At 42.4% G+C, this 24,945-nt stretch overlaps 1 protein-coding gene across 3 annotated transcripts in view; it reads right to left on the reverse strand.

The window, feature by feature from the left end:
* Window positions 1-24,945, reverse strand: part of MANBA (mannosidase beta) — a 74,219-nt gene that overhangs the window by 21,439 nt on the left and 27,835 nt on the right. For 2 of the 3 annotated variants that reach the window (XM_043545255.1, XM_037896976.2), the window contains exons 7-11: window positions 21,736-21,846; window positions 13,865-14,016; window positions 11,961-12,078; window positions 8,062-8,148; window positions 7,074-7,241 (exon numbers count right to left, since the gene is read on the reverse strand). In XM_043545255.1, coding sequence (XP_043401190.1) covers window positions 7,074-7,241; window positions 8,062-8,148; window positions 11,961-12,078; window positions 13,865-14,016; window positions 21,736-21,846 — 636 coding nt within the window. The remainder of the gene's footprint in view (window positions 1-7,073; window positions 7,242-8,061; window positions 8,149-11,960; window positions 12,079-13,864; window positions 14,017-21,735; window positions 21,847-24,945) is intronic. The other variant, XM_037896974.2, reaches the window with a different exon arrangement.

A 24,945-nucleotide genomic window follows, 5' to 3' on the forward strand; every position in this document is an offset into this window, starting at 1 on the left:
AGATTTTTCCCTTTTTTCCCCCCTTTGTTACAGACAACCAACAACCCTCAGTCTTAATACATTCAAAATATGCTGTCATTACAGTCTGTGGCATTGTGCTTTGGTTTTGTTTGGCCTGGCTGTGCATTTTAGGCCAGATGCAACTTTATGAAGGGCAGGATTTAGAGTTGTTTCAAATTACATATATTTGACCACTACTACACACTGCCTCTTGTCAGTGCCAAATACTGAAGGGTTTCTTTGAAATTATAAAACATTTAGGGACACATTTTCACTAAGGGAAGCCCTTGGTTCTACATTCACAGTTACCACTATTAGCTCCAATATAGCAAAGCAGTTAGCCACAGGCTTCAGTTTAAGCACAAGTAATTTCATTCACTCGTTTTTAACTGTGTGAACAGTTAATCACGAGAACTGCTTATCTAAGGATATGCTACATTCTCCATCACTGAAGCCTTGATATGAAGGCTGGATGTTTTTCCAAGTGATAGATGCTAGCTTAGCCAGATGTAATTGGCTTGATGGAGAAACTGCTTGGTGAAATTCTATGGCTTGTGTTATGCAGGAGTTCAGACAGAAGATCATAATGGTTTCTTCTGGCCTTAAAAATCTATCCATCTATATGCTTAAAGTGAAGCAGATACTTCAGTGCTTTACTGGATTGGAGACACTGTGCAGTCAAATCAGGTGACATAAAATGCCTACCAGAAGCATTTCACTAAGCCATCTGCATGCACAGTAACTCAGTTTGTGCACATGATCATAGAAATGATAGAAACCTAGAAAAAAATGATTACTTACCTTCTCGTAACCGCTGTTCTTCAAGATGTGTTGTTCATGTCCACTCCAATCAGGTATGTGTATGGCAGACGGAAGATTTTTCCCATAGCAGCATCTGTCAGGTCAGCCTGGGTGCCCCCTGGAGTCGCGCCTTCACGGCGCTCAACATAGAGCCCAGTTCCTTCTTGCCGGCGACTCTGACAGAGGGGTAGGAGGGTGGATATTGGAATGGACATGAACACCACATTTTGGTGACCAAACCCTTAGTGACAACATGGACAGCCCCTGCTGCTTGAGGTGGACAAGATAGTCCAATATAAGCAGTAAAGAGGCGAGCATGGGTGACGAACCGTGTTGCGCTGACCAGATTGCGAATCTCTTCCACTTGGCAAGGTAGGTAGCCCTGGTGGAGGGCTTTCTATTGCCAAGGAGGACTTGTCTGACCAGGTCCGAACAGGAGACCTCTATCGGGTTCAGCCATGGAGCTTCCATGCCATGAGGTGCAGCAACTTGAGGTTCGGGTGCTGGAGACCACCACGACCCTAGGTCAATAAGTCCGGGAAGAGCAACAAGGTAACTGGGGCTTCCACAGACATTTCCAGAAGTGACGTGTAACAGTGCTGGCGAGGCCAACCTGGAGCTATCAGTATCACTAAAGCTCGTTCCCGCCACATTTTGAGGAGTACCTTGTGAACGAGCAGAATAGGCGGAAACGTGTAAAAGAGATGGTCTCCCCATGGGAGGAGGAATGCATCTGTGATGGAGCCCAGACTGCGATTCAGGAAGGAGCAAAATTGCAGACGCTTCCTGTTGCATTGTGTGGCGAACAGGTTTATCTGGGGAAATCCCCACTGTTGGAAGATTGAGTCTGCAATGTCTGGGCGTAAGGATCCCTTGTGCCTGTGGAATGACCTGCTGAGATAGTCCACCAACTCGTTCAATATCCTGGGGAGGTACGATGCTTGAAGGTGTATTGAAGGCTCTACGCAGAAGTCCCACATGAGGGCTTCCTGGCACAGGGGAGTGGAGCATGCACCCCTGTTTGTTGATATAGAATATCACCGTGGTGTTGCCTGTCATTACTGATACACATTTCCCTGATAAGTAGGTTCGCAAAGTCTCAGCTCTCTGACATTGATGTGGAGAGTGAGCTCTGCCCAAGACCAGAGGCCTTGAGTCCTGAGGACTCCCAGATGTGCTCCCCAGCCCAGTGCATCCGTCGCTAGCGAGAGAGATGGCTGAGGGCTGGTGAAGGGGACCCCTGCACATATTACCTGTGGATCGAACCACCACAGGAAGGAGTTGAGGACATGGTGAAGCAGGTCACAATCCTGTCCAAGCTGTCCCAGCCTGGCCGATACACCAACACTAGCCATGACCGAAGAGGTTGAAGTCTGAGTCTGGCATGCTGCACCACACAGGTACAAAGAGCGATGTGTCATAGAAGTTTCAGGCAATTCCTAGCTGTGGTGATGGGGAAATACCTGAGACCTCGAATGATGTCACCCAGGGCCTGGAACTTCACTTCTGGGAGGTATGCCCTGGCTTAAGTCGAGTCCAGTATTGCCCCTATAAACTCTATCCGCTAAATCAGGGACAGCGTTGATTTCCCCTTGTTCAGAAGGAGGCCCAGTTTGTCGAACGTCGCTCTTATGAAGTCGACTTGTGCCTCCACTTGAGTCTTGGAGTGGCCCTTGATGAGCCAGTCATCGAAGTATGGGAACACCTGTACCTGCCACCTGCGCAGGAATGCGGCCGCAATTGCCATGCACTTGGTAAACACTCGAAGTGCCGCTGACAGGCCAAATGGGAGGACTGTGAACTGCTAGTGGTTTTTGCTCACCACAAACCTGAGGTGGGGCAGTGTGATTGCTATGTGAAAGTATGTGTTCTTCAAGTCAAGGGTGGCGTACCAGTCCCCTGGATCCAATGATGGGATGATGGAGGCCAAAGAGACTATGCGGAACTTGAGTTTCTTCATGAAGTTATTGAGCTCCCGCAGGTCTAGGATGGGAAATACCGGGAACGCCCTTCTGCTTCTGAGGAACCTCTTCCACTGCCCCTAGCGATAGGAGCGAGTTGTTCTGTTGTTGGTAGAACCGCTGCGTGGCACAGATGTGAAGGCCCAACAACTTGAGGGTGGCTCGAGTCCTTTAGGCTATGAAGCCTTTTATCCATCCTTCCGGAAAACAGAGTCACACCCTCACAGGGAAGGTCCTGTATGGTCTGCTGGACCTCGTACGGGAGACCAGAGACCAGAAGCCCCTTCTCATGGCCACACATGTAGCCATCAGCCCTCATGGGCGCATCAGCTCTGTCCAGCACAGCCTGCAGGAAAGCTCGGGAAATGAGCTTACCCTCCTCAACCAAGGCCGAGAACTCATCATGGGAATCTTGCAGCAGCAGCTCTGCAAATTTTGCCATTGCCCCACATGTATTATCCAGTAGCTGCTGATTTGAAATGTGGAGCTGCAGCCCGCCCATAGAATAGACCTTTCTCCGAAAAGGTCGAGTCTTTTCACCTCCCTGTTCTTAGGGGAGGGTCCCTGGTAGCTTTGCCGCTCACATTGGTTGGCAGCATCCACAACAAGGGAATCGGGCGGTGGATGTGAGTACAGATGCTCATAGCCCTTAGATGGCACAAAGTAGCACCTTTCATTGCACTTAGCTGTGGGTGGCAATGAAGTTTTGATCGTGTCCAATATGGTCTTGATAAGAGGCAGAGCAATGCGTGCAGGTCCAGAGGGCGGGAGGATATCCACCGTGGGATCCGCGTCCTCCACTACCTCCTCTGCCTGAATACCCAGGCCCTGGGCAACTCACCGCAGCAATTGCTGCAACACCCTGCTGTCCTTCAAGCCGGGAGCTATAGTGGTGCCTGCCAGCGCCTCATCTAGCAATAAAGAGGAAGAAGCCCTCGTAAAGGGCAGCTGTTCCCTCCCATCAGCGCCCAAGGGGTCCCGTGAGTCCTCGGGATCCCGGGCTGGTGGTGACCCGGACGGTGCTGTGCCCCTTGGTGCTGGGACAGAAGACACCTATGCCAGGGCTGTAGGTGGCGCTGTCGGCATTGCTGTTGGTGCTGGTGCAGATGTCGGTGCCGGTACCAATGAGTCTGGCGACGGTGCCACAGCCGACGGTGTCGATGTAAGCGGCGGCGGCACCTCAGCAGCTGGCCGCGGTGGTACGAAGGTAGCAGAAGCTACCGATGTTGCTGCTGAATGTGATCCCTGGCTTCGTCCCTGGCTTTGATGGAAGGCCCAGGGCGATTAGAAGGGCCACTGCATTGGGTTTTGCCACTGTGGAGGCCACAGTGCCAGGTAGGCTCATCTCCCCTGATGCGACCTGGATCTCCTGCTCCTACTTCTGCCAGAGCGATAGGAGTTGGACTCCGACTCCGAGGTTTTCGAAAATGAAGACCACAGAGGAGCTGGGCTGCGAGGCGCAGAGTGTTGAGAACTAGAGGAATGACTGGGCTCTCATTCCAGAGCTCCTGGCATGGGGGGTGCTGTGTAGAAGGCAAGCCAGCATGGCCGGCTTCCCTCTTGACTGTACTGTGGGGCAGGCCGGTGCTGTCAGTGCCGGCGGTTCATCCCTCTTTGGAGGTGAGAACGGCACCGTGAGGCACAATAAGTCCTGAGCTGCCTCCGGCTTCTTTTTCTTCTGAGGCACCGGCGATTGAGACCGGTGCCTACCCACCAAATGGACGTGAGAAGAGCCATGATGGTGCCAAGCATCTCGCGAAGAGTCCTTCCTTAGCACCTGTTCCCAGGATAATGATGCCAGGAGGAGGTGCTGGGTGCAGAATCCCAGATCCCAGGTCTGAATGGGGCAAAGAGCTGCCTCCATAAGCAGAACTCTGAGCTGCTGTTCTCTCTCTTTCAAAGTTCTGGGGCGGAACTCATGGGTCATTTTTTGATATGCGCTTGGCGCAGACCTCACACTTTTTGAACCCTGGGGACAATGGCATACCACAGCTCCGGGGAGTTGGAGGGAGAACCCCCAACAAACTCTAAACAACTATTAACTACAGAAGAACTATAAACAAATGACACAGATAGAGGTGCTTGATAAAGCAAGACCTATGGGACATTCCAGTTAACTGTCACTGGCGGCAAGAAGGAACTGAGGGGGTGATGGGTCGGCAAGGCTCTATATTGAGTGCCATTAAGGTGCGACTGCAGGGGGCGCCCAGGCCAACCCGACGGATGCTGCTATGAGAAAAATCTGCTGGATGCTGTGCATGCATGCGCACACACCTGTTTGGAATTGACATGAACAAGCACTCAAAGAAGAACCTACAAATACAGGTACACAATGGTGTGTGTATTCCTCCATGTGTAGCTTACTGGAGAATTATGCCCAAAATGATAACTAAAATACATACCTTTGTATTCCTGTTAAATGTGTTGATACTAAAATAATAATAGCATTTACAGCAGACAGAAATTTTAATTACAAGACAAATCACATTTGTTAGAGTTAGATTGTATAAGTTCTCCAGGGCAGTGACACATCTATCACATATTTTGTGAAGTGTCTCAGTACTCTATGTTATTGTTATTAACAAACAACAAATGAATCCATTTTGAGCAAAGAATTATTTTTGGCTAAGACACTAATCAGGACTATGTTGTTCTTGAGTCCATATTACAATTTAGATTAATATTGACAGTTATTGTAAAACATAGTTGTGTTAATATATTAGCAATGTTGTCAATACGAACTTGTTAGATTTAAGCTTTAATGCAGAAATTTGTCGAGTATATTACATCAGCCATTTTGGTTTATCAGTCGCATCACCCTTATTGAGCAGTTTCTCTCAAAGCTTCCCCTTTTATCAGTTTCCCCCTCATGGTTTTCCTGTACCCTTAAATTTCCAGGACTAGAATGGCCCTACAAGCTCCTTAAAGCCAGTAGCATGCAATCACTAATGACAACATCTATATTGTTTTTAGATTACACTTTGATTGCCTGGGTTGATGCACGTAAATTCATGGTGGTAGGCATCTACTGTAATTTCAGCATAGCCAGTAAAACCAGTTTAGTCCAACATCATCGTATTCTAAAGTAGCCTGTGAGCCATGAAGCAACAGGGATAAGGGGGTAGCTACTGCAGGGTAGAAAATTAATATTTCTTGGTAGAAGAGAAATGTTTTAACCGGCAGAATGTCAGTTTCACTTTGCATATCTCTGTACTGCATACTCTGTATTTTAGCTAGCTAGAGAGATCAAAGCATTCATCTGTGGTTCAGGCATTACTCTCTGCATAGCTATTCAGGAATGAAATGCCATGTAGAGCAACTTATTCTTTATTGGTGTCACAGAGGCAACTTTCAGTCTACTCTCTCTCTGAAGTCAAAAACAGTGGCGTTTCATTGCAAGAAGAGAGAGAGCTCTTCACCACAAGTGGTGGCAGGTTCCCTCCTACCCCTTCAATTGTAGGAGACACTGCCAGATGCTGAGGGGACCTCTCTGGAAGGCCATGCCTTCATTCCAAGAAGGGAATAGGTAAACCAGCTTGACTCCATCTCCTACTGAGAGTTGCTGCAGCAAGACTGGGAGAGAGGAATTCTTACTCATCCTTTTCCCTTTAACATGTTTTCTTTTTCATCAGTCTTCTCTCATCCTCTGATCAGCCAAAACAAAGGTAAAGAAGGATTTGAGCATCCCTTTGGAATGCAGCATTTAATCTGGAATTACTGCAGTGGAACCTGATTAAAATGGAGTGAGTTTCATTACTGTTGCATCCACACTGAGAATTTTAGGAAGTCTTGTATCACATGTAACTCTGCTGGTGCCAGAAAGACTGTACATGGCCTGCAGGCCTTTTTACCAGCATGTCCTCTAAACCTGCTTTATGTTCCTACCACAGTCAGTGGAGCTGCATCAGTGGGCACTGGTGGCAAATGACAGGTCTCATTTTTGCATTCTGTGTCCTTACATAACCCACAAGAAGTGAAAGTCCAGCAATTTGTGATTTTCAATCCACTCCATTCTAAGCAGAATTTCACTGTAAATAACTTCATTACAAGCAGGTACCACCGTATGACATCAAGCAAAGCTCTAAAACTTCCAGAACAAGGAGAAAAGCTGCAAAAACTGCAATGAGAATCTGTAAAACACAATCACAGCAGCCTTCACCATGGTTTTTATGTATTGTCAGCATGTCCACACTGCTTCTGTAAATCTGTTCCCTTAAACAACTCAAGGAAACTTGGCCCAAATTGCAGAGTTTAAAACCTTTTGCAAGACAATTTGGGGGCGGGCGCTATGCCCCTGAAAATTTCACTTACAGCAAGAACAATTTCTCGGATGTTCTTCACATAAAGTGTCACATAGTCTTTGAAATAAACTTTCATCTCAGCATGTGGTATGGAGAACCAGTTGCCTGCAATTGCAGCCTCATTTTCATTGTTTCCACTCCATAAAATGATGCATGGGTGAGATTTTAATCTCTTTACCTGAAATAGAAGTCACAGTTTCGAAATTAAAATTCAATTACTTCCCTTTAACTGGATATCTTGTAAAGTTTATGCAAGTTGCACAGAGTTCAAACAATACTGGCTGGTTTCTACACTTGCTGAAGTCATCTCAATGACAAGAAATATGAAAGATTCCAAAGGATACAGTACTATTGCAGCCAAGGGAATAAGGAACCAATGATGCAAATTGACATGTCAGTAACTTTACTCCATGAGTAATCATACAGACTTCAATGGGAATACTCACATCAATAAAATTACTCATGAGTTTGCAGAACCAAGTCCTAAATTTGTACATCTTTGAAACTACTGGAAATTCACATTTTTGGTAGACTATAAAAGAACAAAATATTTAGTGTTTTCATCTTTACTTTTCCACAAGGCATATAACACAACACTTTTTTCAACCCGCAAAAAAAAAACTTCCCTGCCTGGCCAGAAAAATAGATTTAAAAAAATTACTAATGAAATGATACACAGCCCAGGCCAGCAAAATATATAATCTCCTCTTCTCCTAAAACATGTACAAGTAGAGGTGAGATGTAGAGTGGGAACAAAGGACAGGGGGACCTCATGTTACCCCTAGGATGACCTCTACATTCCTCTGCCCACCATGTTCTGCCTTGCTTTTCTACAGGCTCACTCCGTTTTCTTGCTTGTGTGTGTGTTTGTTACTTGAGTGCACAATAGACTGCAGTCTTTAAAGAAACTCATGTCAGACAATGAACAACAGAAACAAAACAGTTAGTCAATACAAGCATACTGAAATACGGGTCCTTGACACTATTGAACAACATACCTGATGAGTAACTTCTGCTCTTACTGATTCTAAGTAGTTCTGGTCAGTTGGGTAAAGGGCACATGCAAACATAAAATCCTGCCAAATCTACAGAGTAAGAAAAAGGAAATACAAAACCTGTCAGCAAATATTTTTCTACACTTAATAAATGATTTTCAGTTCACATGGACTTCAGTTCAGATGGAATTATTTGTCTTAAACAGCAGATAAGGTAGAAATTTTTAACTTACTCACTGTACATGAATACTGGAGGTGTCACCAAAACAGATACATCCCAGATGAGCTCAACTTTCACGTGCACATACACCCCCAGAGTTGATTTCCTCGATTTTAATGTTTTAAGCCATTTCTTCATCATTATGAGCTAGATTCTTCCACCTTACTCATGGTTTGCAAGTAGCTCCACTGCTTTCAATAAGAATACTTGGAAGCCATATTTTACTCAATAGGAGTGAAGGTAGAAGACTCTGTCCATAAGTGAATGAAGTTCTTATGGCTCTTACAGTGTGTTTTGCATACACCCATGAGTAGAGCAACAAATCCCCATTAGTTATTAGCAGAAGAAAGTCATTACACTGATGAGTTTATTTAATTTTGTTATGATTTAAAGTACAGCTACTGTAACACTCCAGACATGCTTCCCAACACAACACATAAAACACAAGATCAACTTAAATTAACACAGAGAGAAAAGAAGTGATATCTCCCATCCATCAGAGTGCGGGAAAAACCCAGACCCTCCCATAACTCAATGTATCTCTTCAGAGAAAGCCTGGATAAATAGATATATCTTGCAAGAAACCTCTAAGGTCAATGACAAAATGTTGAGAAAAGCCTTTATGTCACCTAATCTATCTATATTCCCTTACAACCAGTGCAAGATTATTCCATACAATATATTTTGTAATGTTCTGTCCAGTCCAGTTTCAACTGACTCAACTCATTACTTTTTCTTGACAATCTACTCCACAGATACCATAATCAGAAATGTTTTCCTGATATTCAAAATAAGTTTTTCTTTGCTTATTTTTAATACAATGAATTCTACCTTTTTGGGCTACCCCAGACAATTTCTCTCCCTCCTTGATGTTTACATCCTGCAGATATATCCATGACAACTTAAAAAAAATAAGAAACTCCCTAAACTATTTTAACATCATTTTAATGATTAACAGCAAAAATGAAAATGAACCAATATCAATTACACATTGATTGAATTAATCACCTGTAATTTCATAGTCTCCTGATCCAAATAAGCTGTTTCATTCATGCCTCAAAAAAGGAATTCCAAAAAAACTGAACATATTTCGGTCCAATGAGTAAGATATCCATTTCAACCTGTTTTCCTTTTAAAGTTTCCATGATTTTGAGATTCCTAATAGATCCTGTATTTTCATTTTCAGGTTGCTAAGGAAAAGACCTACTGAAGAATGTTGTCACAGAAACATCGCTGCTGGAAAAGCCTTGCTCCCTACATGGGGTCTCACCTTTCCAGACAAGATGCCAGGCAGAAAGAGGAGAGGCAGCTAAGCCCTTCCAGCAGTGAGAGGATGCCCTTCCGTGAATGATTCAGTGGGTCTTTCCTAAAAGATCTGAAAACAATTTTTAAAAAATCCATTAATAAATGCAAAATCACGGAAGCTTTACAACGGAAAAAAGTGCAAAAATCAGTGCACAATCATGCCTTATAAAAAAAATACAAACCTGTGCAGGCTCCATTGGAGAGACAAACACCCTTTATAAAGGCATGTCTCAAAAGTATCTAAGATAGTATTTAGCATACTAGCTCCAGTGAATTGTTACTTCCTTTTTCCTTGAGATATTATCCCATTATATGATTTGACTTTGAATCATTTTCCAACTCTTTATAAGATAGCAAGAGAGGCAAGTTAAGTAGAAGATTCATATTCATCAATATTAAAAAATTTCTTGGTTGATTTTCATAGAAGCCTCTCTTTAAAATCAACGTTCAATTTTTTCAGAATGATGACCTAATTTTAGGTACTTACATCAATATTTAGGTTACTAAATAAGGCCAGTGAGTTCTGTCTGGGCACGGAGCTAAATGGCCTATTTAGGTTAGAGTACCTACAAATCAAAGAGAACTGTAGGTGCTCAAAAGCACTGAAAATCAGGGCCCTTGTTTAGGTGACCAAAATAGATTTAGGTGCCCAGTTTTAGGCACCAAGTTCCAATAATTTGGACTCAGTGTAAGGAATATCTAAGAATTTTCTCTCTTGTACAGGCAAATCTCAGAGAGAATGTTTACGCATGGACATATACACAAACAGAGGGAAGAAGACCCTGTCATATACAATGCTAATGTAATGTTTCTCTTGCGAAAATCGTAGTGTTCCATTTTCCCATGTGTTATGCTGAATGGTAGATGTAGGCACACTTCTCAAGATTCTAATAACAAACACAACTCAAGCTTCACTCACATACTCGGTTTCATCAAAAACCACTGACGTGTATTTACAGTCTTGTAAGTTGGAGTTATGTACCTAGTTTCACCGTAGTGTTTGCACCAGGTGTTCCCACTACAGTCACGTTTAAACTGACTTACAGCTTTCCCCAAAATATTCCTTTTGGGCTGAAATTTTCCATGCTTGGTCTCAGGCCAAAGTTGAAAGTTTTTGGAAAGTCTGAATTAAATCTCTTCAGCTGTTTTGAGATTAAGAGGTTTTTTTTTTTTTTTTTTACAGAAGAGAAAGCGCAACTACCTTAATTGTTGATGGGATTATTCAAAAATAGCTGGAACTATAAGCAGGGTAGTTAATTCGGATTGTGCAGGCCATGCTCACACTGTTGAGAACTTATTCATGTACTCCCACAGGTTTCAGCAGTGCTACTCTCACATGAGTAAGTAATCAGAATGAGTAAAAGGTCCCACAATCTCCACGCGGAAGAAAAAAAAAGCCAAAGTAAGTCACATTTGAGGGGGGAAAAGTTATAAATATTTAAAATCGTGTGTTTGTGTAGCCCACTGTTTCATGCATGTGACAAGTCATCCTTTGTACCCAGTCCACAGAGGATACTATTTGATACAGGTTCTTATACGGCACTCATCACTGTAGTATCTGAGCGTCTTCCAGCAGTTCATCAATCAACATGACTAACGTCTGTCATGTGTAGTTCTTATCTTCTCTTCTGGAGAAAGAATTGCACAAGCATTGCAGTACTTTGTTTTGGTTAGGTGTTTGGTTAGGTGTTTGTTCGGTTTGGTTGTTTGGGGAGTTTTGTGACAGCTCTGAGCATCCTTCACCACAGGCTCATGCTCATGCGGTTCATGCTTTCAGCTCTGGAGGTCTTAAATTCAATTCCTGCTAATGGGCAAGGTGACAGTTGTTAACTTTGCAACTGTGCTGTTATACACATTTCTGGTGCACAACAACAGCAGTAATATTCTGTACATGGCCTAAGGTAGGATAACTGTACCTATAAGCAGACACTTACTGCCCATGGCCTATGACCTTCCCCTCTTTTTTTTCCTCTCCAGTTTTCTTTAAACAAACAAACAAACAAAACAAACAAGAGAAACTAAAGAACAACATGCAAGATAAATTTAATGTTAAGGTTGAGACGTGAGAGTGCACCTGTGCAGACATGCACATGCAAAAGGAAACTCAAACGTTAACAGGCTAAGTTTTTAACTTTTGGGTACTCAACTTGTGAGACCTTAAAGGACCCTGATTTTCAGAGCACCTGTCCTATGAAAATGAGGCCCCTATATTGTTTCAAGGTGAATAACCAGAAATCATTAGTTCCTTTTGAAAATTTAGCCCAGATTACTGTACCACTATTAACTCAGCTGCCTTGCTTACACACCAGTATTTTCTATTTGTTATTTTCTTGTCAATTTGGAATACAGGAGCTGAGTTGTCTTGTTTATTTTTTACCATTATTCCTAGTTCATCGCAGATATCATAGAATTCATCTTGCTCATATACTCCTCCTCCCCATACACGAAGTGCATTCATGTTAGCATCAACTGTGGACTGCAAGATGAGCTTTAACCTGTTCAATACAAAGAGAATTAAATCAGGAGAGCTAACAGTTATATGGAATTACACCCTCCCTAAACTAGATAGCCAGGAGAAACCTACACAGGCTCTTATCCTTTTTCTTAAAAATATATATATATCCAATTTATGTATATCATTAGCTGACAGGCCAAGACTAGTCACTTTGACAGAAAGACTATTCTGACACCCTAGAAATCTGTATAAATGTTCACTTCACTCCCAAAGCTAAATTCTTGCAAATAAAAGGGCTCAATCCTGCTACCAAACCAGTGGGATTACTCATGGTAGTAAGTACTACACTCAGTAACAAGCGTTTGCAGGACTGGGTCTTAAGATTCTATCCCAGAAAGAGTCAAACACCCTGTCATAAATATAAAGGGAAGGGTAAACACCTTTAAATCCCTCCTGGCCAGAGGAAAAACCCTTTCACCTGTAAAGGGTTAAGAAGCTAGGATAACTTCGCTGGCACCTGAGCAAAATGACCAATGAGGAGACAAAGATACTTTCAAAAGCTGGGGCGAGGGAGAAACAAAGGGTCTGTGTCTGTCTGTGTGATGCTTTTGCCAGGAACAGAACAGGAACGGAGTCATAGAACTTAGTAAGTAATCTAGCTAGATATGCGTTAGATTATGATTTCTTTAAATGGCTGAGGAAATAAGCGGTGCTGAATGGAATGGATATTCCTGTTTTTGTGTCTTTTTGTAACTTAAGGTTTTGCCTAGAGGGATTCTCTATGTTTTGAGTCTAATTACCCTGTAAGGTATTTACCATCCTGATTTTACACAGGTGATTCTTTTTACATTTCTTCTATTAAAATTCTTTTAAGAAACTGAATGCTTTTTTTATTGTTCTTAAGATCCAAGGGTTTGGGTCTGTGGTCACCTATGCAAATTGGTGAGGATTTTTACCAAACCTTCCTCAGGAAGGGGGGTGCAAGGTTTTGGTGAGGATTTTGGGGGGAAAAGATGATTCCAAACAACTCTTTCCCAGTAACCGGTTAAACGTTTGGTGGTAGCAGTGAAAGTCGAAGGGCAAAGGGTAAAATAGTTTGTACCTTTGGGAAGTTTTAACCTAAGCTGGTAAAAGTAAGCTTAGGAGGTTTTCATGCAGGTCCCCACATCTGTACCCTAGAGTTCAGAGTGGGGAAGGAACCTTGACACACCCTTAAAAATGTTTTATTAAAAAAAAAAAATTAAACACTATATTTATCCAAGTAGCTCCTTTGATTTGTTATCTTCTTTTCCCTTTAGATTTTACCTTGTTTTATATACATATTACCTTGAATTTTAATAATTTCCAACCATTTCTGAAACATATCTCGGAGTCTTTTTTCTCTCACACATTCGCATGTTGAGAAAGAGTGAAAAAACTAACAGATGAATTACAGCACCCTGAATGATATTTATAAATCATGTTGGGCCTAATTCTGCCAACCTCGTCACTCTGAGTAGACACCTTACCCTACAAGTAGTCCCACTCCTAACTAACTGAGGGTAGCAGAATCAGGCTCTGAGGATTACCAATACCACCCAGGCTCCCTGAACTCATCCATCAACAACATCAGAACACTACCTTTGTGCAAGAGCCAAATCTCTTCCCCTTTATTGACCTGATTTCTACTCCCCTTACTCGCACTGAATAGCACTCTCCACTGAAGATAGTTCCACTGTTGATGTCAATGGGACTGCTCACAGAGTGAGTGCTATTCATCATGAACAAGGAGGGGCAGAATCTGGCCCTTAGTACTCAATATCTAAAGAATATTTATTATGACTTACATATCAGAGGAAACTCTGTCTTGGAAAGAATCTGCTGGAATCCAATTGGATCCCTTAATGAAGATGGGGAGTCCGTTGATCCTGAAGTAGAAACTCAGGCCTCGTGAACCAGGTATAGGCTCCTCAACCAATTCCACTGTTCGAAAATAAGCCTGTGGAGAATTGAAACTTGTGCATTTTTAAAGCAGTCACATGCTTTATATGAAAAATACCTGAAAAATATAAAGAAAGCAATCTAAAAACCTAACCTTCAGGAATTGTCAGTTACATCTTTCGTTTGTTAGTACACTATCAAGCTATTTCTAAAATAGGTAAAGTATAACAGTACAGGTCTTTCAAATGAAACCATTGTGCACGTTTTGCTAAACCATCTATGCACAATATCAACTTCCTTTCATTTTAACAGGAGCTTGAAACAGAAAATTGCCTAAAGTTTCTGGCTTATTGAGAGAGAGAGAGAGAGAGCGCGCGCGCATATGTGCGCAGACTGCTCATGCTGCAGCAGACGTGCATATGGCCTGTTTGAGATCAGTGAGAGAAATCCAGAGGCTGCATTAGATTAAACATTAACTGTATTTTACCCACACTTTCTCTTCTTATGGAAGGAAACTGCAGGAGCCTAGCTGTGGAATTCTTTGCCAGACAAGATACTACGCCCAAGCCTGACCACTCAGATCAAAATGTGAGACCCATCTTTTTACTAAAGCCAGCTCCCCCAGTAAGGACATCTTTCCCATGGCAACTATCCAAAGGAGAGGGGAGCTCCTTTGGACAGCTTAGTTTTATTTGAATAGGTGCAGTTCAGCACTAAGATACCATGGTGACCAGCTCAGACATACAACAGCTAGATTAGATAAAGCTACAGGCAAGGCTGTTCCTGACTGCGGTCATGTAGAATTACTCATCAAGCAGAGGCCCACACATCCATTAGAGCGCCCCTTTTATCCTGACATCTGGTAGATCTGTGCTTGTGGATAGAGCATTACAAACTATGCAAGCTTTTTTAATCCTTTTCCTGTAAGTGGAAGAACAGGATTAGAGAGCGCTGGACTGTTTTGGGGACTGTTTATTTGGGCTAAGTAAATGCACTGTGCTGAAGAATATTTCGTTTGCACTGACAACTGTACAGTAAAGACTTCTGGGGCAATATGGAAGTGAGCAGTTACATAGTTATGTTGCCAGACGCTGGGAATGGGCGACAGGGTATGGATCACTTGATGATTACCTGTTCTGTTCATTCCCTCTGTGGCACCTGGCATTGTGTCAGAAGACACAATCCTGGGCTAGATGGACGTTTTGCCGGACCCAATATGGCCGTTCTTATGTTCTTAGCTATGTGACTGAATGAAGAGGTCAGAGGTGTCTCCCTACCCACAGTAGGAACAGTTGGGAGACAGCTGCCATTTTAGGTTCCTCTTCAGCTGCAGAATGTTACTGCATGAGACTGTCTCTCTTTCAGGAAAATTTTATTCTTGTTATTTCTTTGTTGTTTTCCTTACTCTGATACAAGTCATCTAGATTAAAAAGAATATATCCCCGTTTGCTCTTTGTGCATGTAACACAAGTATCACTACAGGTGTTTCTTCCTACTGCTCAGTATAGGAGACAGAGAATTATGAAATTAATTCAAATGAAGTGAGGGAAAAGTAACTGAGGAACTGCATCCAACAAAACCAAAACATTGAGTCTATGTCAGAACTTGGGGATTTCCTAGCTCTTGGGGCCTAACCTTAAATTACTAAACTGCACCTCCATCAAGGTTAAATTATTATTTGCTGTAACATTTTCAAGATATCAGGCTCTAGAAATGTATTGGACATATGTCGGGTTGAGTATGTATACTAGGAATGTAGCAGTAGGGGTCAACTTAACACAAATAAATACAATTGATACTTACTAACTGGGGTAAACATTTTAATTCCACAAATCAAGCACTGGCTGGAGTTCAAAAGACCACTGACAATGCCCACAGTTTATTTTGTGAAATACTTTAATCTTAGCAATCATACAAATACTGAAGGGGGGGGGGGGAAACAGTATTTCATATGGCAAGAAAAGAAACAACACGCACTTTGCGCTACTTGGTTCCTATTTGGTGCTCAAGTCAAGTTGTGCAATGATTAAATTTTATCCTCATGCAGACAATGTGTATGACAAACCAAATCTTGTGGTCACAGATCATCTGTCACAGATTGACCGCTCCTATGTCAAACTAACGACCAAAATGTACACAAGGAAAAATAGAAGCAGAAGCCTGACCCAAATATTACAGTATGGGGCAGAATCCTGAACGACTGTTTCATAGGTATACAAATAGTAAGCTCTTTGGGGCAGGGAAAGTCTTTGTTGTATTTGTACAGCACCTAGCATACTCCTGCTCCATGACTGGAGCTCCTGTACGCTACAGCAATACAAATAATAGACAATAGTAACTATAATACTGTACAGAAGCAGCTGTGGATTAAGGCTAAATGGGGCTCAGATCCAGTACGACCAAAGAGTCCCCAATTACACAAAGGTCCCTCCACACCAAACCAACTTGTTCATGGCACTCGACTCCCTACTGCCATTGCGCCTAAGTCTCCAGGGTGGATCCTAACACACTCCGTGGCAGGCTCCCACCTCATGGATTCTTGAATCCAAACTTTAAGAGTCCATGGGTTTCCCACAAGCCCAGGGTCCAGATCCACAGTTTCTGCCTTAATCCACCTCTGTACAGAAGGCCAAGTTCACCACTGGCTGAACTAAATGTCAGCCCCATATCTTCATGGTTTTTGGGGAAGGTCATCTGTCTCTGTGACTCATGAACCCCTCAATGCCAACTGGCCAAGAAGGTTAAAGAATAACCTGATATGTATATTTTGGTTCCCCTAAGAACGTCATATGAGATCTTAAGCCAGGATCACACTGGTCATTAATATAATTGCGAAATGTATGGACAGATACTATGTAAAGAGTTAAGTATGTATGCTGACAATGGATCCGATGAAGTGAGCTGTAGCTCACGAAAGCTTATGCTCAAATAAATTGGTTAGTCTCTAAGGTGCCACTAGTACTCCTTTTCCTTTTGACAATGTGTTGTAAGGTCTGTACCAAGGCAGAGTTGGCAAACAGGTTTTCTGTCAGACAAGAGATGCTTTTTCACCTGTCTCTGTTGGTATTTAAATTAAGCATTGTAAGTCAACACAATGGCTGCACATCTACATACGAAATCAACAGAGGGATGTGAAATCAAAAGGGAAGAAGCAGGAAAAAACAAGCAAGGAGAGCAGGCAGGGGAGGGTTACTGTCCATGAGGAGAGACAATTAACTTGGATAGAAGTAGAAGGCAAGGAGGCACCCCTTTATCCTAGGAAGTAAACAGGCAGTGCATTTACATTCATGAAAACGAGATCTCAATCCAAGCCTTGGTTGAAACACTGCAGAAGACATTTGAGGTGATATAAACTTATTTAGAATGGAGGTTAGCTAGTTAAAGTTTAGTCTGTTGTAATTTTGTTTCATATGTGACCCTTTTGTTTCCATTATCCTTACTCACTCTCTCTCAAATCTTGAATCTTTGACAATAAATGTAAGATTATCACCACTATATATCTCAGTGCTGTGGCATTAAACAAGGTGCTGATCCTGAGTTGAATCATACAAGCTAGTATGTATACTGTTTCCTTGGGAACAACAGACCTGGTATTTCTGTGTGTGCTCAATGGAAAAGGGGTTGGACTCTACAGGAGAACACTTCAAAGGGGCTCAAGGACTGGGATACACCTATTGTTAACTTTCAAGGGAAAGTAAGGGTTGGCATTGCCCGGAGGAGATTGTTTGGGTGGCTAAGACAGGTGGTGTCAAGAAGCTGACACCCAGTTAAGCACAAGTAAGTCTGCTTCTCAGTGGAGGTAAGGGGGTAACAAGATGACTCAAAGTCCTTGGCCGCTTGAGAACTACCACAGTCTCTCTCTCTGGCTCTCCTTTTATGAGGAACTTAGCCTTAGGACTGACACATTCTACCCATTCCTGGAATTTGTTGTTTCCCACATCTATGCTTCCTGAATATAAAATGATAAACAAAAGTTTCTCTCACACAACTGAGCAGCTTGCATCACCATCAAAATCAATCAGTGACCAGACTATGGGACAAGCTAAAGACTTTTGAGTCTTTGTCAAACAAATCAGATCAGCTGGAGGAACCAAAAAAGTCAGAATATGCTGATGTTCTTTTTTTGTGGAATAGATTTGGGCATTTAGAGGTGGGAAAGATACAATGGAAGAAGAAGAAGCAGCCCAGAGCTGAAAATCAGGAGAGAGAGCTAGAGCTAGGATACCTAAATAAATGAGCACAAGATACTAGAATACTATGATGATGCATGCGGTGTAACTGCCAAGATGGATTAGACAGTCAGACAGGAAAGATCTGTTGGAGTGATGCTAAAAATCTGGTGGTTAAAAAAACCCAAATATTAAAAACAGCAGCAGGATGGAGATAAAAAGCTCCGATAATGAGGCAGAAATGAGTGCAAGGAGGGAAAGAGAAAGATCTCAGAAAACAAATACACAGAAGGGAGGGCAAGAGGTCTCAGTAAGACTAAAGAGAGAATTAAAGAGGCAAGAAGTTGTTTGATGGAGCCATGGGAGGGGAGAAAGAGGCTATGGATAACCAACAGAGCTGGACAGAGGCACTCCCACATTCCAGAAAACACTTAGTCTTTATGCTGGCTTTTGGCTAGGATTTTATTCTGCAATCTTCTGAGAAACAAGTTCCAACCCAAACAATTTAAATTATAGAAAAGGAAAAATAAGACTCTGAGCCTGGTTCTTGGCCATGTTTTCAGTTGTTTATGCCATACTTGCAGCCTAAAGAGGCTGGAAAGCAGACAGATCCTATCATCCAGGAATTCCTCTGCCTCAGAGGGGTTCTCTCCTCAGAGCAGGATTCGTGTGATGACCCTATGCTGCCCTCAGTGAAGGGGCAGGACAGAGGCAAGAAAGGTATATCAAAGGAGGGAGAAGGAGGCTGTAGGATGCCACCAAACAGCCTTGGAGACTGCACTAACTTACTTTGGGAGTTGCACCAGCCCTAACACAGGGGAGCTGCAAAGGTGGTGTAACGTTACTCCGAATGTGTGTATGTCTCTCTCCCTGCCCAAGTTAGGTGGATGTGCAATAAGTACAGAAAAGTCATTTCTAAATACTTTAGCTTAATTTCACTTACAAGCGCAGCAATGGAATGAAACTAGAAACTTCACTACGATTTTTAGAAATATATCTGTCCCTGTTAATATCTCCAGAACCACTCTTGAGTCTCTGGATGAATGTTGCCACTATTCTACTCCTTCCCAGCAGAAATCCTAGCTTGCTGGCATAAGAGCAAATCCTCCTGGGATGCGCTAGAATGGGAAGAGATTATATGGAGCCTTTCCTCCTTGTGCAGCTGCAGGGCAGGATTTTACAGAGTGCCAGGGCGGAAGACCAGCTGCTCTGTGAGCCAGTACAATATGGCACAATGTGGGGGCCCCCTGCTGGCTAGGGGCCATAGCCTATAGGCCACACCTCAGCAGGTATTCTGAGGTGCATTTTGCTTCTTAAAAAGGAGCAACAATGTCCTGTGTACTGCAGTCAATCCCAGTGACCATTCTGCCACGCATCAACATGGGGGCTCCTGAAGCACCTGCCCAATAGAAATCATCTTGCTTCCCCAATACTATGTGGCTTGGTCACAAGATTAGATAGATGTTATTTCCTACACCATGGTTTTCTAAGCCTAAAATCACTTTCCAAAACTCCATGCTGAGTTTATCTTGCTGCACATAAAAAACCCCAAACCTACATTTTGAACTATACTGAAAACATTGATCATGAATTATCTTCATCACTCTGAACACAAACTTTGGGCCCAATCCTGTTAACACTTAGCAGGACTGATCATGATGGAAGTTAACTACAACGAGAAGTGACTTCAACAGGGCACCTTGTTGGATCATATTAAAGAAGTTCTGTATTAAAATCACAAATGAGTTTGATTCCCCATAGTTTAAATTCCAGGGTATTACTAATTAAGAGGTCTCTTGGTTTTTGGTACTGTTTCTCTCCCTCTATGTGTGAAACTTGCAAGCTGCTAATTGTGTTAGTACATTCTAAGACAGAGTCTGTTCTCAAAGCAATTCTTTGTAACAACTACTCACACAGAGAGAGACTCAAAGCAATACTCTGTAACAACAGAAACAGCACCCAGAGACTCCCCACCCTTTTGTTGTATTCATCTAGCTTTGTTAACAATTGTGATTAAAATAGAGATAGGGGATGTATGTGGATGGATGCTTGGTGTGGATAATAACTGAATGATCAGGGAGGTGCCAGCCTAAGAATCCAGTGTCCATCGGCTGAAGAAGGCGTCAAGTGGAAATAACCAGAGGACCCCCGGAAGGCAGACTGGAATCCACACAACAGCCTCAAGAATGGGAGAACCAAAGAACAAGATAACATCTGGCAGCACGGAGCCATCAGGAATGTGCCATCTGCTGATTGATTCAGCAACAGCATGATGAAGCAATTCTCATAGACTGGCATAGGAAGAAATTCCTATAAAAAATGGACTCTAGAAAGTGAGAACTTTGGGGTCTGATTCTGCAAACCAACTTCCAGGAGCATCAGATGAACATCTGACAAGGCCCTGCTCCCTCCTCATGTCCAGGCCACCTGGCCAGTGGCTTGGCATGAGCAACTCTAAGGCTGGTAACTAGGATAACAACCTTGCAGAACCTGTGTGCGTGTTTGTGTGTATGAATGAATGTGTGAATAAATATGAAATTGAATGGAATGTTATAGCTATAACTAACTGCTTACTATGATTCTTTCTGTATTCACAATAAATGTGGCATTTTGCCTTTTCCCCTTTAATAAGATCCTGCTGGTTTTTATTTTATTGGTATAACAATCTCACAGTAATAAGTACTACAATGAACAGCATTTGCAGGAGAATAGCTTCTGGACTAACTTTCAGTGGTGCAAAACACATAAGTATCATCTAGCAAATGCACAGATTTATTTAGTAGTTTCCTTATGTTCACAGCATGTAGGACCCAGTCTAATTTTGTCTGAATTTTTGAATAGGTTGAAGATTTGTGAGTGGTTCTTTAATGCCCCAAATCTTCTGAACATCCTAGTAAGTAATGAAAAACCTTTCTTCTACAAACAGGTACTTTACAGAATCTATTACATTGGGTAAAATAAAGTACCTAATTGCTACTTAGACATTCAAATTTGAGATACTGTTTTCCTTTGAAAGCTGGGAAGCATAAAGGTGTGTGTTTTCAATACGTTCGGTGTGCTCTAGTAATTGAAGTTACTTCAGATTTGTGCCCCAAAAGTTTTATACATTGAAATTCCAAATAAACTTCTCTTTTTAAAAACAAATTAAATATAATTATATACAAGTTTTTTTCAATGTGTGTTACCAAACCGTCAATGGTAAATTTCATGTTCATTACATAATATAATTTATCACACCTGAAGATGACAAGCAAAATCCCACAATGCTTAAACAAAGAGCTGTTTGGTTGGTTGGTTTTTTCCCCTTAAGTTTGAGAATTTTAAAAAACAAAAATAACACCTTTTCTTTTTTAAATTTCAAATTAGTTTGCAAGTTGTCCCCTAGTCAGGCTGGAAGTGCAGTTTTTGGCACAAGTGAAAGCTGCCAGCATGTTAGTTACCTTATATCTAGGGCTACAGAAAATCCTGTTTCTAAATAATGGTCTGGGGTAAAAAATTACAACCCAGCAGAACATTTTCTAATACTGCTTGAGAGCTACTGGGTTATTCAGTGATGCTTCCTAACATTAACTTCCTACATGCCATATAAATCGAGAGGATTTATGTACCTTCGAAAATTTCTCAATCTTGTATCCTGCCCCCATGTTGAAAGTTGTAGTCATGTCATATCCAGTTTGGTTTCCATGGCCACTAGGCCACCAAGTCTGCACTGTAGCACTCTTAAGGAGGAAGGAAACAAAAACAAAAAAACAATTAGAAGCTAAGGTCACAACAACTTGTGTGAAGTTAGGCATGTGTCTCACAATAACAACTGTGCATCCAGTAGGAGATTTTCAAACACATAAATGGCAGTTGGGCCCCAGCGTGGAAGGGGATAAAATGGGATCCAGCCAGGGCCACCCCTCCCCACAGCACCAGAACTGTACAGGGGAGACCCACCCCATTACAGGGGCACTAGAATCCAGGAAGTTTCTCCCCTTCCTCCCTCCCGCCCCCCCACCAACACATGGCCTTGGGGGGAAAAGTGCAGAGGAGCCAGTCAGAGACTCCAGCTGGTCAGAGCAGAAGCAGCCAGAGCAGCGACTTCTGGAGAGTCAAAGAATTTTGCGGTTTGGACTGGACTTTCTCTGCTCTGGGCTGATCGGCTGTTTGCTTCAACCCTCACCCTCTCCCTCCCTCATTCTCACTTCATACCGGCTTGTGTGTTCTACCCCATCCCTGCTTGTGTGTTCTAGCCCGTCCCTCACCCTGTATCTGTCTGGACTATTTGAGTTGTAAGTTCTTCAGTGCAGGGACTGTCTCCTACTCTGTGTTTGTACAGCACCTAGCACAATGGGGCCCCATTCTTGGCTGGCCCTCAGGCACTATTGTAATAATCATTATTAATAAATAAAACAACAATATAATAATAAACAATAATGATAATACCCACTGAATGGGAATGGGAGTTAGGTGCCTAATTGCTGTTTGTACCGTTGAAAACCTCCTCCCTCATCTATTGTGTGTGAAACTAAATATTTACCTGCAGCCACCTCTTCAAGTATCATCCTGGTCATATGTTGGTTGCACTCACTGGTTCAGTTAAATTGAACTTTTAAATAAAAGAAGAGGATCCATCCCCTTCTCAGGCTTCAGGCCTTTGACTTTTTCCTCCATATTATTAGTTTTTATTGATTTAATTTCTGGAAACAAAAAAAGTAACTTCCCCCCTGTGATTTAGTATCATCTTGTTTTCCCAATAGAGATGGAGCAAGGTTAACAGCATCCATTTCATATAGTTATATCTTCATGCCAACTGCATACTATAGCTGCCCAGCTCTATAACTTTCTATGAGCCGCATTCACCAGTTCAGTACACATATTGGGGAAAGAAAGCAGTAATATGTGCACCACACAAACAAAGAATATGTCAATGCAAGAAGTGCCAGGATCTTTTTGCATAAAACGAGGCCAAAGAACACCTCAGTAATATGATTTGCTGTAGCCATACCCAGACATAATAAGTTATAGCCACTTATTTCAGCTTCCATGATCTGGAATTATATTAAGCAACAGTGTCTGAGTACTAAGCGGGAAATTCAAGGGATAAAAACTGAAGCATAAAAATTGGATCATGCATCATCAAATATGGAGTGGCTTTAGAAAGCTAGACACAAATGGAGCTTTCTTATTGGTTGGTAATGATGTCATACCCATATCCATCTATAAGCAGAGAAGCAAGCAATTTCAGAACAGCAAGAAACACTGTGCAGTGAATTTCAGGGTGATTATTGTACATCTCAGGTTGTTACAGTCCACTTGAGCAGTCTCGGACCTAGATCATCATCTGGTGTGAGCTCTCATTGGACTAGAAATTCATTTCTTGCCAGGCTTTGCTGTTTGTCACACCATGCAAATCTGTTGCACAGAGTATGGGCTCAGTCTGGCTCACAGATACTTAACAGCACATTGCTGTGTCTCTTGTAAAATCAGCTGCTGTGAATTCATGCAGCAAAAGCCCTTTATTTACAAAGAATAACAACACAGTTGCTTCTGCTCTGAGGGCACTATTTCCTCACAAACTACTCTCAGGCTCATGGTTGTATTTTGTTAACCAATTTCTTCCCCGGGGCAGGGGAGAAGGGAATGCACCAAAGCACAAAATCATGTTCAGTTTCATATCACACTGTATGTATTACTGCAGACTAAAAAGGCTCGCTAAAGGCTAATGTTTTTTTTAAACAAAACCCTCTGGCCTGGATATTTGTACTTCTTCATGTAACCTTCTGCCAGCGGTCAATAATAGTCTCTTTTTTAAAATAATTAAGACATCTGAATCAACCTTGGCCACACACACCACTCTCCACTCCCAGATTCACCTTAATAGGTGTTTCTTCTCCATGCACACAACACATGGGAGCCCTTCGGAATATAAACCAAATACCTTTTAACAGGGAAAAAAAAAAATCTACAAATTTAAATTACACAGCAAAATTAAATTAACAAAGCCAGAAAAATGTATGAAGGGTATGGCAGAGCCCCGATAGTCTCAGAGGTTAACAACTGGGTTTGTCAGGAGTCCAGGATTCTTGTTCTCAGCAGAGTCCACACCCACAAATCCAATTAGACTCAGTGGTGGTCAAATGGGAGGAGGCTCCCCTCAGCTTATTTGCCCCACTCCAAAGAAGTCAGCATCACCAGCTCCTGCTCTGGTCAGCTATTGCCAGATCCTGGTTCTGGTCTGCTGCTGTCCAGTTCAGTTCTGTAGAGGCATCTCCATTAGGTCCAGATCTCAGGGCAGGAAAGAACCACGACTCCATTTTGCTCTTCCTGGGCTCATTGCCCCATACAAGCCCGTTACTTCTCAGCATAGGCTGACCTTTTTCTCTCTAATAATTTCATAACTACATTTACAGGACAAATTTAATAGAATTCCTAAAAACATAAGCACAAAAAACGCTATGGAAGTGAAATCAGTGAAATCACTGTAAATTAACCCTGCCAGTAGCTAGCCTTTCACCCACTGCGAGGTGGGGGATGGGAGAAGTGTCGGAGAGAGGGAGCTTCTTTTCATTCTAACTCTAAGGCTTATACCTATTCGTCCATTTTCAGTTGTGTTTCTCCTCTCCCAAGGAATGCTTCATCTCTCTGACACTCCACGTGCCTCTAAGGATCCCTCAACTCAAGGGACTAAATTCAGAACTAGTGAAAGAGGTGCAACTTCACTAATTTTGCACCCTCCTCCCGGCTAGCCAAATTCTATACATGACTTGTTTGCCCTTAGTTACCCAAAGGTATTTTACTGGTTGTGAGAGGAATGCTTTTCTCTCCTCCTCCTC

The sequence above is a fragment of the Chelonia mydas genome, chromosome 4, assembly GCF_015237465.2.
Source record: "Chelonia mydas isolate rCheMyd1 chromosome 4, rCheMyd1.pri.v2, whole genome shotgun sequence".
In the NCBI taxonomy this organism is placed as follows: Eukaryota; Metazoa; Chordata; order Testudines; family Cheloniidae; genus Chelonia; species Chelonia mydas.